This window comes from Lepidothrix coronata, unplaced genomic scaffold, assembly GCF_001604755.1.
Source record: "Lepidothrix coronata isolate B3197 unplaced genomic scaffold, Lepidothrix_coronata-1.0 Scaffold105, whole genome shotgun sequence".
In the NCBI taxonomy this organism is placed as follows: domain Eukaryota; kingdom Metazoa; phylum Chordata; class Aves; order Passeriformes; family Pipridae; genus Lepidothrix; species Lepidothrix coronata.
Window position 1 is genome coordinate 1,158,646 of NW_016690285.1, and position 15,953 is coordinate 1,174,598.

At 42.5% G+C, this 15,953-nt stretch overlaps 1 protein-coding gene across 1 annotated transcript in view; it reads left to right on the forward strand.

The window, feature by feature from the left end:
• KIF5C (kinesin family member 5C) overlaps positions 1 to 15,953 on the forward strand; it is a 71,304-nt gene that overhangs the window by 52,306 nt on the left and 3,045 nt on the right. Inside the window, exons 16-25 of the mRNA XM_017823797.1 lie at positions 2,122 to 2,310; positions 3,913 to 4,030; positions 4,720 to 4,796; positions 5,837 to 5,946; positions 6,830 to 6,931; positions 7,549 to 7,609; positions 8,126 to 8,197; positions 8,704 to 8,808; positions 11,091 to 11,307; positions 12,398 to 12,511. Of these exons, the coding sequence (XP_017679286.1) occupies positions 2,122 to 2,310; positions 3,913 to 4,030; positions 4,720 to 4,796; positions 5,837 to 5,946; positions 6,830 to 6,931; positions 7,549 to 7,609; positions 8,126 to 8,197; positions 8,704 to 8,808; positions 11,091 to 11,307; positions 12,398 to 12,504 (1,158 nt within the window). The 3' untranslated portion in view covers positions 12,505 to 12,511. The remainder of the gene's footprint in view (positions 1 to 2,121; positions 2,311 to 3,912; positions 4,031 to 4,719; positions 4,797 to 5,836; positions 5,947 to 6,829; positions 6,932 to 7,548; positions 7,610 to 8,125; positions 8,198 to 8,703; positions 8,809 to 11,090; positions 11,308 to 12,397; positions 12,512 to 15,953) is intronic.

The following is a 15,953-nucleotide window of genomic DNA, read 5'->3' on the forward strand; positions in this document are numbered from 1 at the left end:
AGGTCCTGAAAGGGGCTCTCAGGTCTCCCTGGAGCCTTCTCTTCTCCAGACTGGACACCCCCAGCTCTCCTAGCCTCAACAGAAGGTTTTCAGCCCTCGGAGCATCATTTGATGTGGAATATGTGGATCCAGCAGTTCTTCTCCCAGGACGCTGCTATGGAAGTCCTGGCTGGAGCTCTTTGTCTGGCTCAGTGTCTGGACACACAATTCCCACAGTTATCCCAGCTCAGTATTTAGACCCAGACTAGTGCAGCCCATCTATGGGTTGATGCACTGATTAATGGGGCTCTGAGTTCCCTCCAAAACTATTCCCATGCAGCCCCACTCCTTTCTTAGCTGGCATAGCTCAGAATTCCCAGAGCCTGAAACAGTTTGATTGGTGAGATTTGGCATCTGGGGTGGCTACTCTTTGTTTGAAGGTTGGTGCAAATTTTGGGCAGCTCTGCTTTGAGATTGGCCTGTCACACTCCTGTGGGAGATGAACAAAATTCCAAGTTTCAGAGAAGATATCTCTATGGTCTGTGCTAAATGGCAGTGATGAAATTTTTCCCTGGCCTGGAAAATCTCCCAGGTGATTAATAACCATCCTGCCTGTCCATTTAAAACCATGTGAAAAACACCAATGATTAAAACTTCATAAGAAATCCATTTTAAAGATGTATGTGGATTCCTTGCAATACACTAATTTTTCTTGCTTTTAGTTGACTTCTTGCTGACGTCCTGCTCAAGCCCCCTTTATTTAGCAGGATGCTCCAGCCTGCTCCTGCTGCAGAGGACACAATCCCTGCTGTCCCTGTGGTGCTGCAGATGCCAGGAGCAGCAGACCAGCCTTTGGCAGATGTCACAGCAGCCTCTGGTGGCCGTTGTGACAGGGACAGTGAGAGAAAAACCTTCGAAAATGGAGGCAGAGGCAGCGAGATACAAATTTTTATATAACTAAGATGTCAGCGTTTTTGAGGACAGCTGTCAGCGTAAACAAGGCCAGATTGAGAAGTGTTTGGAAGAATAATTTCAAATTTGTTGGCAATTAGCATCTTCTCCAAGTGTGTCTAATTTCAGGCCAGACTGAGAGTTTTGGAAGCAGTGTCATTTTTTTAGGCTTTTCGGGATGCAGCACATGTTCCCTTCCCCTTGGCAGTGCTGGGGAAAGGTGAGAAGCAGATGAGGTTCATCCCTGTGCTTGCTCAGGGAGAACCTGCACAGCCAATCTGTGGTTACAGGAATTCAGTAGCTGAAGAAAAATCACAAAGACAATGTGTTAAGCCAGTGAAGGGAATTATGTATAAGTAGAATTGTACTAATATTTAGAGATGAGAGCCATTAGTTTTCTCTTGCCAGGTGATTTCCAGACCCATGTGTGTTTTACAGCTCCTCATGGAAGAAGCACAACCCTTCCAGAGGGGAATTCTTATAGGAGTGCTTTGAAAATGCTCTTCAGCTTTTTGGAATGGTGAAAGAAAGAAAATTTCCCCTGCTGGTGACATGAGAATGTTTCTCCAAAATACACTCTTGCCATGATGGTGGGCTTGATTGTTTTAGATGTTGAACCACTGGGTTCATAGAATCATGGAATATCCTGAGTTGGGACCCACAAGGACCATCCAGTCCAACTCCTGGCCCTGCACAGACACCCCAGCAATCCCACCCTCTCCCTCAGAGCGTTGTCCAAACCCTCCTGGAGCTCTGGCAGCCTTGGGGCCGTGCCCACTGCCCTGGGGAGCCTGGTCAGTGCCAACCACCCTCTGGGGGAAGAACCTTGCCCTGAGATCCAACCTAATACCTGTCAAACTACGTGATACACATACACACATATATAAAAAACATACAAGATACACACACAGATCAAATCAAGAACTTCAAAAGTCCTCACAAAAGGTGTCTACTTAATATAATAAGTGGTCTTTGCTTTGCAGAAACACTCCAGTTTTGATTTTTTGTCCCCATTTGGGGCGTGAATATGAGTTGTAAGTTCTCAGAAATTCCCACATAATAATTAACATCCCTCTCCAGAGCCTCTTTCTAAAATGATATGTGGGCTGTCAAACTGTCCCAAACCCGACACCGAGTCTCTACCCCGTTCCCGGAGCAGCACAACAACAACAACAACAACTGTGTGCTCAGTTGGCAGATGTGAACGGGGTGATCGAGGAGGAGTTCACCATGGCCCGGCTCTACATCAGCAAGATGAAATCCGAGGTGAAGTCCCTGGTGAACCGCAGCAAACAGCTGGAGAGCGCCCAGATCGACTCCAACAGGAAGATGAACGCCAGCGAGAGGGAGCTCGCGGCCTGCCAGCTCCTCATCTCACAGGTGGGGCTGTTCCTCCCCGCTCCCAGGGCTCCTTCTTGCCTTCTCCCGAGCTTTGAGGGCTTCCTCAACCTCTTTCCTCGTGGAGTGTGTGTGCTCGGAGCGAGAAATGAGGCTTCAGGGGGCAGAAGTGTCTGTTTTGTTGGATTTTCTCTCCCTTCTCCCGTTCCTCCCCCTCAGCGTTTTTCAGCACGTTCTGTGGCGAGATCGTGTCCTGCTGTCCTGAAGTGTGTTTTATGGAATAAGGCTGAAAAGGCCATATTCCTCACCCTGAATTTGTATGGGATTTCCATGTCTATTTATATGGGACTTCCTTACCATGAATTTGTATGGAATTTCCATATCCATTTATATGGGAATTCCTCACCCCGAATTTGTATGGGATTTCTACACCCGTTTATATGGGATTTCCTCACCCTAAATTTGTATGGGATTTCTGCACCCATTTATGTGGGATTTCCTCACCCTGAATTTGTATGGGATTTCCATATCCATTTTTATGGGATTTCCACATCCATTTCTATGTGATTTCCTCACCCTGAATTTGCATGGGATTTCTACACCCAGTTATTTGGGATTTCCTCACCCCGAATTTGTATGGGATTTCTGCACCCATTTATGTGGAATTTCCTCACCCTGAATTTGTGTGGGATTTCTATATCCATTTTTATGGGATTTCCTCACCCCGAATTTGTATGGGATTTCCATATCCATTTTTATGGGATTTCCTCACCCTGAATTTGTAGGGGATTTCTGCACCCAGTTATATGGGACTTCCTCACCCTGAATTTGTATGGGATTTCTATACCTGTTTATATGGGATTTCCTCACCCTGAATTTGTAGGGGATTTCTGCACCCATTTATATGGGACTTCCTTCCCCTGAATTTGTATCTTGTATCATCTTAAAAGCAGCCTGAGAGAAGAAGCAGTGACCATATTGTTCACTAGCCAAACCTTTGGAGAGCTCCTCATACCTGCTTTGTTAATATGCTGCCAAGATAACAAGGCAGCAATATATAAAATAAAATGTTATGGAGAACTTTATAGGATGGTGTAGGGGGTTGGCCCTGGCTGGATGCCAGACACCCACCAAAGCTGTTCCATCACTGCCCTCCAAAACTGGAAAGGGGAGAGAAACTCTAATGAAGGTTCATGAGATAAAGACCCAGATCCCTCACCAAATACTTCACAGACAAAACAGACTCATCCTGGGGATATTAATTGAATTTATTGCCAACAAAATCAGAGCAGGATAATGAGAAGTAAAACAAATGTTATAAACATCTTCCCCCACCACACCATCCTTCCCAAGCTCTACCACCTCCAGTGGTGCTGGAAGATGGGAATGGGGGGCACAGTGAGTTCATCACAGATTGTTCCTGGTGCTGCTCCAGGGTGGGATGTTTCCCATGGGAGACAGTTCTCCATGAACTGCTGCAACGTGGATCGTTTTCCACGGGGTCCATCCTTCAGGCACAGCTCCAACATGGGTCCCACACTGAGGGGACTCAAGTCCTTCCTCCTTGATGTGGGACAGCACCTGAATTCCGAGGAAACGGGCCGTGCTGCTCACATCTCACTGCTGTTCTCCTTGTCTCCACAGCACGAAGCGAAGATCAAGTCCCTCACAGACTACATGCAGAACATGGAGCAGAAGAGGAGGCAGCTGGAGGAGTCCCAGGACTCTCTCAACGAGGAGCTGGCCAAGCTGCGCGCTCAAGGTACGGCTCTGGGCCTTGTGGCCACGATTCCTTTTACCAGCTGTGTCCTAGAAAATTCCGTTTTGTGTTTTAACGATGGGAGAAATTAAAAAAAAAAAAAACCACACGAATTCTTCAGCCAAACAGCACCAGGCAATCTTGCTAAATGTTCTGTAAAATTGTTAGAGGTCTGTGTCTAATTTCAGTTGTCCCTCTGGCAAACTTCATTCCAAAGGAAGCTGCTTCCCTTAGGTGTGCAAAAGGTATGTCCTTCCCAGGTCCTGTGCAGGATCCAGGTGACTTCCTTTTAAGGATTGCTTGTTTTTCCCCTTCATTTAATGTGGAAAATGTGTATCTATCAAGAGCAATTCTTGTAGCTTTGCTGAGCTACTGTTTTATGTAAAATTCAATCACTCTGGATTTCTGCACAAGGGATTTTCTCTGACTGAGGGAGTAGCAGGTGGTGACAAGACCTTTTTTTTTCTTTTAACTCCTCCTGCATTGTTAGAACAGAATTTTTATTCTGTTTCCTGCTCTTCCTACCCTGCTGATAAGAAATGACCTGGTTCTAGAGGCACCATTTCCCCCAGTGAAAGCAGAATTGGGATAAGTGGGATTATAAAACAGGCAGGCATAGGTTGGGAAATGGCTGGATGTAGCATGTCTTGGAATTGTGTGGTTAGCTCTCAACTGTCTCCACCTTCAAACAGAAAAAATGCACGAAGTCAGCTTCAAGGACAAGGAGAAGGAGCATCTGACCCGGCTTCAGGATGCAGAGGAGATGAAGGTAGTTTGGCACTGCAATTTTAGAGGGCATTTCTCAGTGAGATCCTTTCATGCAGCTGATAATTGGGGTGTAATTTTGCCTTCCTCTATTAAAAATTGTATTGATTCACCTCTAAGTTATGCTCATTTTTTGCTGGGGGGACTCTGCTGAAAGTCACTTTGCTCAGGAGTGAGTCAGGATGCTGAGGTTGATGTAATTTAGGTACTAAGAGATTTGATTTACAAAGAGGCCACTTTCCCGAAGTTTGGCAAGAATTCTGACTATCCCCTGGAAGTAATAATAAAATATAAACCTGTTTCCTGGTATTTTTCCTCTGGAATGCAAAGAAATGTTGGCAATGTGTTGGTTCAATGGGGTTGCAAGTTGCAGACAAGGAAAAAAATAGACTTTTTAGAGGTTTGTCTTCTGCAGAACTTTTCCCTCCCTTATAAAAATTTAAAGGGATTAAAGCAGTTGTACAGTTGTTCCTTACAGCTGGAAGAGAAAAAACAAATCTTTTATTAGCAATTTAAAGAGGTGCATTGGGTTTTTCTTACTAATCTTAGAATTTCAATTTAAATAACAATTTAAATAGCGGCTCTGTGGCTAAACAATTTTCACAGGGGGAGGAGGGTGGTTTGGGTTTCACTTCTGTCACAGGCAGAGCTGTTTTTTTCTTGGTGAACAGGCAGGTGGAATAGAGCTGTACACATATTTCCTTGGTGAAAAAAAGAGGTGAAATAACAGAGGACTGGTGTAAAATCAGTGTCATTTGTGGCACTTGATATTCCAGGCCCCTGACTTTCACTGGTGACAGTTTTTGCAAGGAAATGAGCAGAAATTGGTGTACATCTGTTGCTAAAAACTGAATTAAATGCTTGGATGAGCAGACACACAGTTTTTAATCACAGAAAGATACGCCAGGCAGATTCCTGAATTAACTTGATCTGATAATTTCCCCTCAAATCCAGAGGAACAGGTTGATTTAGGGGGCAGGTGAGAAGGAAGCTCAGCTGTGTGTGCCTGGATTTGTGTTTCATGCCCGGCTCTGGTGTTTGCAGAAGGCCCTGGAGCAGCAGATGGAGAGTCACAGGGAAGCCCACCAGAAGCAGCTGTCCAGGCTGAGGGATGAAATCGAGGAGAAGCAGAAAATAATTGATGAAATCAGAGAGTATGTTCACTCCCTCCATCACCTTCTCTGTCCTGTGACACTGTAGGGATGTTTTGGGGTTGCTTTTGTTAGTTGTAATGGATGTTTATATGTAATATTCTGTCCTTTTTATGTTTATTCTGCCCTTGCATGAAACAACCAACCCTGTAATTATTTTATGGGGTGGATTACAGTCCCTACTTCTTTAGTGGGGAGCTTTAAGTCCATAAAATTATAGAGAGGAAAAAGGAAGAGTCATGTTAGACCTGCAGGTCAGTAGGTAAGAGGAGCTTGGAGGAGAACAGATTTCAAGAGATCACAGAATCATTTAGGTTGGAAAATACCTTTAAGGTCCTCAAGTCCAACCACTACCAAAGCCACCACTGACCACGTCCCCAGAAAGGTTTTTTGGGGCCTCTTACAGCAATTGCTCCTGTCAGACTTCCTGAGAGACTCAAATTCTCCCATTTTCACACCCTTAATATTTCCTCCTGACACACCAATGTATCTGCTAGTCAGATACTCCAGCCCTTGGACAATGGAGTGTTTTGCTCCTTGTATTCTTCTTTTCCTAAAATCTAGGCAACCCTGGTGTAGTATTTACTATTTTATCGTATTTATTGTGTGGCCAAGGACTAATCATAGGGAAAGGAGGAACATGAGGAAGCAGGACAGAAAGAACAGGTTGTGTCCTTTAAGGTAAAGGAAACAAACCACTGATTTTAGTTCTCCAGTATTTTAAAATATTGTCCTTAGGGTTCTTTATGCTTAATTTCTTTCAGAATTTTTCAGTAGAGAGTTACAGCTTTTCTTTCTCTGTCCAGCCCCACTTTGTTCATGGGGAATTTACCTGTTTTCTGGGGTTCAGGCTTGAGCTGTGCTGACTTTTCCTTTCTCGTTCCAGCATGAATCAGAAGCTGCAGCTGGAACAAGAGAAACTGAGTGCTGATTATGATAAATTAAAAATTGAGGACCAGGAAAGAGAAATGAAACTGGAAAAGCTCATGTAAGTCAAGAGTTTTCTCATCTGGTGTCCTTCAGTCTCTCAGTATGATCACAGGAAATGTGCCAGTGAGAGGCATTTGTGTTGCGATGTTCACATTGAAAATATCAACTTGCAGCATTAATAAATGATTACCAATTGCTCCATATTTTTATATCAAAGGCTTTTTAGTAGGGGGTTTGATACTTGCCCCAAAAGATTTTATTAGAGCTCTGATTTTATAGAATATCACAGCAAGTGTTAAATCTCTCATTCCTTAATGAACAGCAAAAACAAGAAAAAGGCTGAGGGGTTCAGGTGGGGTTTTATTGATTTTTTTTCTTTGTTTTGGTTTGGTTTTTTTTTAAGTAATAAATCAGCTGTCTGAGTAAAAAACCCTTTCCTGGAAATGAGAGATAAAAATTTCATGTGAGGACATAAAAGATGCAGGTGGTGACTCAGCCCTTCCACGGGAGAAAGCTGCATATTTGGGGCAGTCAAAAGCATAATTACAGATGCAGAGATGTGCAATTTGCTCACTTTCTGCAGATGTGCTACTCCAGCTGAATGCTGGTTGATTCTCTTCTGTTTAATATGACTTCAGCATCTCTGATTTGTGTTCCATGTTGTAATCTTTCTAGACTGCTTAATGATAAAAGAGAACAAGCAAGAGAAGACCTTAAGGGGCTGGAGGAAACAGTGGTAGGTCTTAATTACACTTTATTGAGCTTTGTCCCCAACATCTGTATACCCAGATGATGTATATGTTTTGATTTTTGAATAAACACATTTTAATTACTCAAAATAGAATTAAAAAAGGGTTGCCCTTATTCTCTTCAGTCTGGCTATGGAGCTGGATGGGCTTGGGATGAGCTGCCCTTTCCTGCATGTGGGTTAGTGTTTCCTTCCAGTCTGGGGTAAGGTGGTTATTTTGCTGAGCCTGAGGAAAAAAAAAAAAAAAAAAAAAAAAAAAAAAAAAAAAAAAAAAAAACACCAAACTGGGAAAACCTGGATTTTGGCCAAAATTTTAAAAGCACTTAAAACTTCTGAAGTGCCTGTGAGTAATGTATTTGCTAAAGAGAGAATCCAGAGCTCTCTCCCCTCCTATCAACTAAAATCCAAGGAGAACTTTTACACCAAAGTATCTACTGTATCTTACTGAGGGATTTTTTAATTTTTATTTTTTTTTTAATGGTTATTTTATTGTTTTTATTCCAGGCAAGAGAACTTCAGACTCTTCACAATCTGCGCAAACTGTTTGTCCAAGATCTTACCACCCGTGTTAAAAAAGTGAGACTCTGCTCCTTTGGAACCCAGATCTTACCTTTTCCTTGCAGTATTCTTGTGATCTGCTGGAAGCCCTTAGTGCATGTTGTCACCAAATGGGATATTGTCTTTTTTTAACAACAGGGAGAAACAAGATTAAAACTATTCTGCTGTTTATGAGCTTTTATTTGGTCATCATTCGTTAAGGACTAGTCTTAGTTAAGCAAATGAACCAGTCCAATTGAGTTCAAGTAAAAATATTCTCAAAGATGCTATTAATGGGCACCAGAAATCATTCAATATAACTTGATTTTCCTATTCAGGATCCCCCCCATAATTGCTCACTAAGAACAGTTTATTTTTTACATAGCGGGGAACGCGGTCGTTAAATATCAAATGAACAGGCTAAATAATTTTAATTTGGGGCTCTGGAACACTTTCCTGCCTTTGAGAAGCTTAAATTTCCCAAAGAGCTGAGCTTGCTCTGGAGTTTCTGCCTGGCTTTGCTGAATGCTGAACTCTCTGTGCAGAGTGTTGAACTTGACAGCGACGATGGAGGTGGGAGCGCCGCGCAGAAGCAGAAAATTTCCTTTCTTGAGAACAACCTGGAACAGCTTACAAAGGTTCACAAACAGGTAGGGGCTCCCCTTCCCTTCTTCCCTGCTTCCCTGCTTCCCTCCCTCAAACAAAAAATAAATACACTTTTTTTTAATGTTTCCAAGGATAATTCTGGCGGGTGACCTGCGCTACCTGAGGGAAAGGTACCCACAGGTTTTAACTCCAACTCCTTGGTGTCAAGAGCTGGTGTGAAGCTGCTCTTCCCACCACCTGTATTTCTATGAATGTGTGAAATAAGCATTATTTTGTCTATGAAAATAGACTTTAGCTCGTTTTTGGCACTAAGAAATACATAAAAAAAAATAGCTGTGGTTTTTTTTTTGTGTATCCCAAATTTTGACTCCTGGGCTAAAGCTGCTCAGGGGCACCTCAGAGGTGACTCGAGGGGGTTCAACGAGCACAGTGTGAAAGCAAAGAAAGGGAGGTTTTCTGGGCAGCTGAAGGGCTGGTGCCTCATTTGTGGGCATTCCACCCCTCCTTCGTGGAATTCCTGTTTCACAGAATCCCAGCCTGGTTTGGTTGGGAAGGCAGTGCACTTTTCTGAAACTGTATTAGTGAGACATACTCTGAAATTCGCTTTATTTATTCCTTTGGAAGTGCCAAGAGGCCAAGTGGTGCTGGGACCACGACAAGTGTCCACTAAGATTCAGTAGTTTGAGATTCCCAGGGAACAGATGGTTTAAAGGCCTACTTTCTAAATGTGGAAATTGGGACATGTTGGAGGAGTGTCTTTTTCTTTTGCCATTTTGCCTTTTTTTGCACTCGAATCATGCATCTGCTGCCTTTCAAATCCGCATTTTCATAGCTCTCATTAGTCTGTATTTACTCAAAACCAACTTGGAATCCACAACTCTTAAGAAACTTAGAGGGAAAAATGACATTGGACTTGACCTGACTGTGCTGCCATCCTGCTCTGATTCCATATCATCACTATTTCCTAGGACAAGGGTTCAAACACTTGCAGAAAAAGCACATTGTGACAAGTTTTTTTAGCTTGTTTGTGTTTTATTTCAGCACTAAGCCTGGCCCAGCAGGTGTAAAACATTTTGGTTGTCAAACAACGTGTGAATGTCAGTCCATGCTGGTGCTTTACTGTGTTATTAATGTGGTGGTTAAACCACTTTTCACTCCAGAAAAGGGAGGATCACTCCTTTGGAGCAGATTTCTGCTGACTTCTAGCACTGGTTTAATCAGTTCAGTAGAAATTATGCTGGATTTTTCTGACTGTTTGTATTTATTAAAAGTCAATCCTCTCGGCTGTTGGTGCATGGAAAGTCAGATGTTATTTAGATAATTGATAGACCTCGCTCATGTTTATATTAAATTGAGGAAGTGCATGAAGTCAAAATTGCATATAATCACCATATTTATAGCTACAGAACCTAAAAGTGATTTCTTAGTGAAGGTTCCAATTTCTTAGTGAAGTTTCCAATTTTCCCACATGCCTGGGGAGGGAACACACAGGTGAATGTGTCAGAACCATTTGAGATGATGAATTTTGGACGGTCCCCAGTGTTGTCTGTAAGACATACTGAAGCATTACTATTTTGAAATCACGAGGTGATCAATTATTTGCAAAATATTTCTGTGTTCTGAGCAAATGTAGAGCTTCTGCTGCAGCTGCTGTAAAGTCTAGAGAAGCAGATATGGCAGAAGAGTGTCCTGAAGTGACAGGTTTTGTCCTCAAGCCCTCACCCTTCAGGATCAGCTCTGTGAAATTTTGTTGGATGGAATAAACGGTGGCATAAACTCTGTTGTTCTTTGACTTTTCTGGAAGATCTAAATGAATCTCACACCTCAGGCAGACAATTGTGACTAAAACTATGAAGTTTGGACAACTCTCTCAGGGTCATGGTGGGATTGTTGGAGTGTCCTGTGCAGGAGATGGAATTGATGATCCTTGTGTGCCCATTCCACCTCAGGATATTCCAGTGATTCTAAATTTTTCTTTGAAAAGAGAATATTTAAATGAATCTCACACCTCAGCCAGACAAATGAACTGTGTGATTAAAACTGCAAAGTATGAAGAACTCTCTCAGGGAGACACAGTGGGATTGTTGGGGCTGTCCTGTGCAGGAGATGGAATTGATGATCCTTGTGTGTCCATTCCAGCTCAGGATATTCCTCAGTCCTACATTTCTCTTTGACATAAGCTTTTCCCAGTCATTTCTGGGAGAAACCCGCTTTATCCACAGCCCGCGAGGCGCGAAGAGGAACCGGCGGCGTTTTCGGCCTCTCCTTGTCGGCGAACCCTTCCCGCGGTGTCTAACGGGCCCTTTTGGACATTCCTTTCCTGCAGCTGGTTCGTGATAATGCAGATCTTCGTTGCGAGCTTCCTAAGCTGGAAAAACGCCTTCGAGCTACGGCAGAGAGAGTTAAGGCCCTGGAGAGTGCACTGAAGGAGGCCAAGGAGAACGCCATGAGGGACCGCAAGCGCTACCAGCAGGAGGTGGATCGCATTAAGGAGGCCGTGAGAGCCAAAAACATGGCCAGGAGAGCACACTCTGCTCAGATTGGTAAGGCCATGGAGCTAAAGGGTTGCCCACATTCCTCGTGGTCGGCGTGCTGGCTCGGGTTTAAGCTGAGCTCTGAGAGCAGTGGCGGAACCGCGGGGGCCGCTTCTTCTCCTGGGATCTTCAAAGGCTTCACTTTTTAATAGAATCTGCCCCACCTCAAGTTTAAAGAGCCTCTGCTATTTAACTCGGTAAATAAGTGGCATAATGGGGCTTGTGTGCCCTTCTAGTGACCTGAAAACTTGTCTCCTTAAATTAGTCTCTTACTTTCTTCCTCCTCCCCCCACGCTCTCCCTTTCTGCTTTCATTATTTCCTTGCCTTTCTGGACCTTGTCCCTTTCTCTTTCTTTCCCTTGATTACTCCTCCTTGTGATTTAATTTGGGGCTGTGCAGAGTCAAAAATTCTTCCTGTGTAATTCAGATACTTGATGTGTCTCTGTGCCACAATGTGTGCCTCTCTGGACCTTGTCCCTTTCTCTTTTTTTTTTCCTTGATTACTCCTCCTTGTGATTTAATTTGGGGCTGTGCAGAGTCAAAAATTCTTCCTGTGTAATTCAGATGCTTGAGTTATCCATGGCACAGTGAGTGCACACAACCACGGGGCGGTCAAGATGGGGCAATTTTAGAAATGATTTGTTGGGATTGATGAAACAGGAGGGTGATGGTCTGGGTGGTGATGCAAATACTGGTGTTTTAAAACCTGAGAATTAGGCAGCACACAGTATTACCTGTGTGGGAAGCCATTGGCAGCTTTGTCTTGGCGTCTTCTGGAATGATATAAATCCTCAAATTGGACATGAGAAGTGCATCACTGCCCACCAAGTGGCCATGACTCCTCTGTGTTGTCTAGGCAGCCCATAATCTTTGATGATCCCAAGCATGGGAAGGCTAAAGGGCTCTGTCCCAAGCAGAAGATGGATGTGTTGGCTGAGGGAGGGAATGCCGTGTTCCGCAGAGCTGGATCACAGACCCCTCTGCCAAGCACAGCTCCGTGTTTGGGAACAAAGGGGTTTGTACCAGAGGAGAAGGTGAGGTGGAAAACCTCCTGTGAAAGCTGAATGTGTTGTTTGGTTCCCTGTTTTTTCCTGTGCAGCCAAGCCCATCCGCCCTGGCCATTATCCAGCGTCTTCTCCGACGGCTGTCCACGCCATCCGAGGGGGAGGGATGTCCAACTCCAGCTACTACCACAACACCAAATAGGCGAGAAGTAAGACCAAAATACCTTCCTCATCTGTCCCTTCACTGATCATCCACTCCCTTACAATTCAGTCTTGCTTTCAGCAGACACACAGTGTATTTTTTCCATTTTTAGTAGGAGTCGTTCGCTGATATTTAAAAAATTACTAATTGAGTGCCTGTTAGAAAGGTTTGATTTTAATGACTTATAAGTTAAGACTTTTTTAATAAACTGTAGTCTAGTAAATCTGTACTGAAATTCCCACTTACAGGCATGAAAATTATGTAGTAAAAATAGAGTTCCAGAGGTTCCTTCTGCCAATATCATTTGCTGCTTTTTGTACCCTGAAAGTGTTTCCATGTTGTGATATTCCAGCCTGGGGCAGGGGTAGAGCAGCACAAATTTGAGTGGCACGATTTGGGAAACATTACTTTTGTTTCTCTTGCTTTGCACTCTTACTCAGGTCTCTTTTAGAAAAGAAAATAATTAAATATTTTACTTTAATTACGAGGGTTTGAGGATTTCTCCTGAGCAGAAAAATCTCTGGAAAGACGAGCAGGATATTCCCAGGAGACTGTTTCATGGACTCTAACCTCCCATTTCCTTCTTTAAATGCTCCTTATCTGAGAGATTTTTATATCTGTGTTATTTTAGATGATCACTTTATGTCACAGACAAGCCAAGAGCTGGATGGTAGTGCAGTGAAAAGCACCCAGGGCGCTGCTAATTTGTCCTTCCAAGTCTGGCTTTTTCCCCCTCTCCTTGAGGCTTAATTCTGTCTCATGACTCTCCTCTGATGGTCTGTGGTTTCCTGGAGGCACTCAGCATTCTTGGGTGGTTTTCCCTTTATTTTGGGAATGCCTCACGTCAGGCCTGCATGCCAAGCATCCATCACAGCACACTCAGGCTCTCTTTGTGCTGGGGGATTGTTCCTGCTCATTGTGTTTTCCCTGGAGCTCCAAGCAACATATTTTCTCCGTGGGTAAATTAGGGCAAGGCTTTGCTGAGTGGTTTTGTGCATTAGTTCAGTCTGAACTGAAAGTGGCTTTTCCAGCTCACAAGTGAGGTGCCTCTGTCCATCTGCTCCATTGCATTCCCACTTCTGGGACTGAGGAAATATTAAAATATTAGTAAAACACTTCTAAACTTTCATTGCAGCAGCTACTCTGGGGCGAAAAAAAGCTGCTATTTGCCTAAATTAAACTTACTTTTAATATACCAACTGCTGTGAAATTAAGTCAGGCTCAAACAGGCCACACATTAGGTACAGGCACATGTCAAGTGAACAACCTGATTAGATTAATAGGAGCTATTAATTAAAATAAAACTGGATGGGTTTATAAGAAGATAGGACTGTGGAAATCAATAAAAAGCAATCAGAAGGCACACAATACCTGTCAGATATTTTAGATGCTGAAGGTGGTGCAGGATGAGCAGATTCAGGCCACACTTGGAACACATTGCAGAGGAGCTCATGGAAAGTGAGGGCGGAGGAAAAAGAAGAAGGAAGACCTCAGAAAAAAAAAATGGATAAAGTTATGGATTTATGGTTTCTGAATAAAATTAGAAAAATTCTGAAAAGCAATTCCCCCGAGGCTGGAATGAAATAATTTGAACAGTGTGCTGTAGATTTTTCTGCTCACACCTAGAAGTAAGTCTGGAAGATGTAGTCAGGTAAAGCCAGGCAGTGATGGAAGAAAGTCAGTTCTCATCAGTTTTGGTCCTTTGGTTTAGAAGATTATTGGCAAATTGCAACTATTTCACTGCCAACATTGGGAGTATCAGAGTAATCTGAATTTTGAGCTGTTTGGATGAAAACCCAGGGGTCTGAGCAAGAGTGTTGATAAAGGTACTACTTGTGCAGGGAAAACTTTATCCAGATTATCTCCAGAATATTGTTGAGACATTCCTTTTGAATGGTGCAGTTCCACACAGCTGGAATTAGATCAGAACTTCCTTTTATATTCCTTTAACAACAGTGAAATAAAGGCGGGATTTCCATACCAACATTTGCTGTCAAACCATCCCCATTTCTGGAATGACAACTTTATACCAGGATGAGGAGAGATTTATCTTGCATTCATTCATTATTCACCACAAAGATAATAGACATTTAGTGCTGTTAGAATGATCAGTAATTATGATTGATTGACCCAGCAGCAGTTGGAAGAGAAAGAAATGTGGGGTGTTAATAAAAAGTGCTCCTGGAATTGCACATTGCTGGTCTCTGAGAGAGAATTCCTCACTCTGTCCACGCTGTAGATGCTTTTGGGAATACAAGTGCAATGATTTTGTTGCTTTTAAATATGTTCTACAGCCTAAATTTAAAAGAAAAGTAATTATTTTTGTGAAGGGATGTGTTTTGACAACACTTTAAAGAGCAATACTCGATGGCTGTGCATTAATTTCCTGTCACTGTATATTGTCATATTTCAAGCTCTAGATGGGGATAGTTACTATATATAACTCAATATCTACTCTACAGAGTGCAGATTTCAAAGAATTTAAGTTTTTTCAAACAATGCCTGAAATTCCAAAAGCAAAAATTGTGGTATGCATTTGTTGTTTTGACTCCTTTTCATGCTGCCCCACAAAGTTTAGGCCAGAAACTGCACAGAATTCTCAAATTCACTATACAGTCTGGGTTTATATGTTTGGGTTTTTTTTCTGAATCATTAAAGAGAAACTTGGTTAATAATCAGTTTTAGAACTGGAAATAAGCATAAAGGTGGTGTCTGGGCAAACCTGAGTGTCCCTTGCAGTGTCTGGTTAGTGACTGGCAGGCTGAAGTGGATAATGGGGCAATTCTATGTTGAATTTTCATGCTTAAATATGTGGCCAAATCAGTGTTAATAGAAATCAGCTCGTTTTGAAATTCTGCCTTCAAATTCAAGATGAATAAATATTTTTAATCCAGCCAGAACACTGTTAATGCAGCCAATAAAATGCATGAATTAATAACCATCTGGTTTCCTATAAGGTGTTAATAAAGAGGACAATTAGGAGCCAACTACAACTCCCAACATTAATTTAGGGCAAATTTAAAAACACTGATGCATCAATATTTATGTATTTATTTTTATAACTTGATCTTGAATTTGGACAAGGGTTTGTTTTTTTTTTAATAACTGCACAAGAAAATGGTTCATTGAGGATCCTTGTAAGGCTGGTTTTGTATCAGTGTATTCAAAAACGTTCCAGGCACATTCAGTTGCTTACGTGGTGTTTTCCATATGAAAAATGTGGGGGGAAAAAATCCAATTCAAACCCAAGAGCTTTTAAAAGTAGGTATGCGGAATGTTTTGTGATCAGCTTTATGATTTGTAACTTTTATAAAGGTGAACCAAGCAGCCTTGGCACTTGGTCACGTGCCTTGGACTTTGCTTCTGGATGGAATTATTATAAATTAGTGAGAAAGATGCCTGTATAATGTGCATATGTAAAATTATATAGTATAGTGTTATAGCATTAG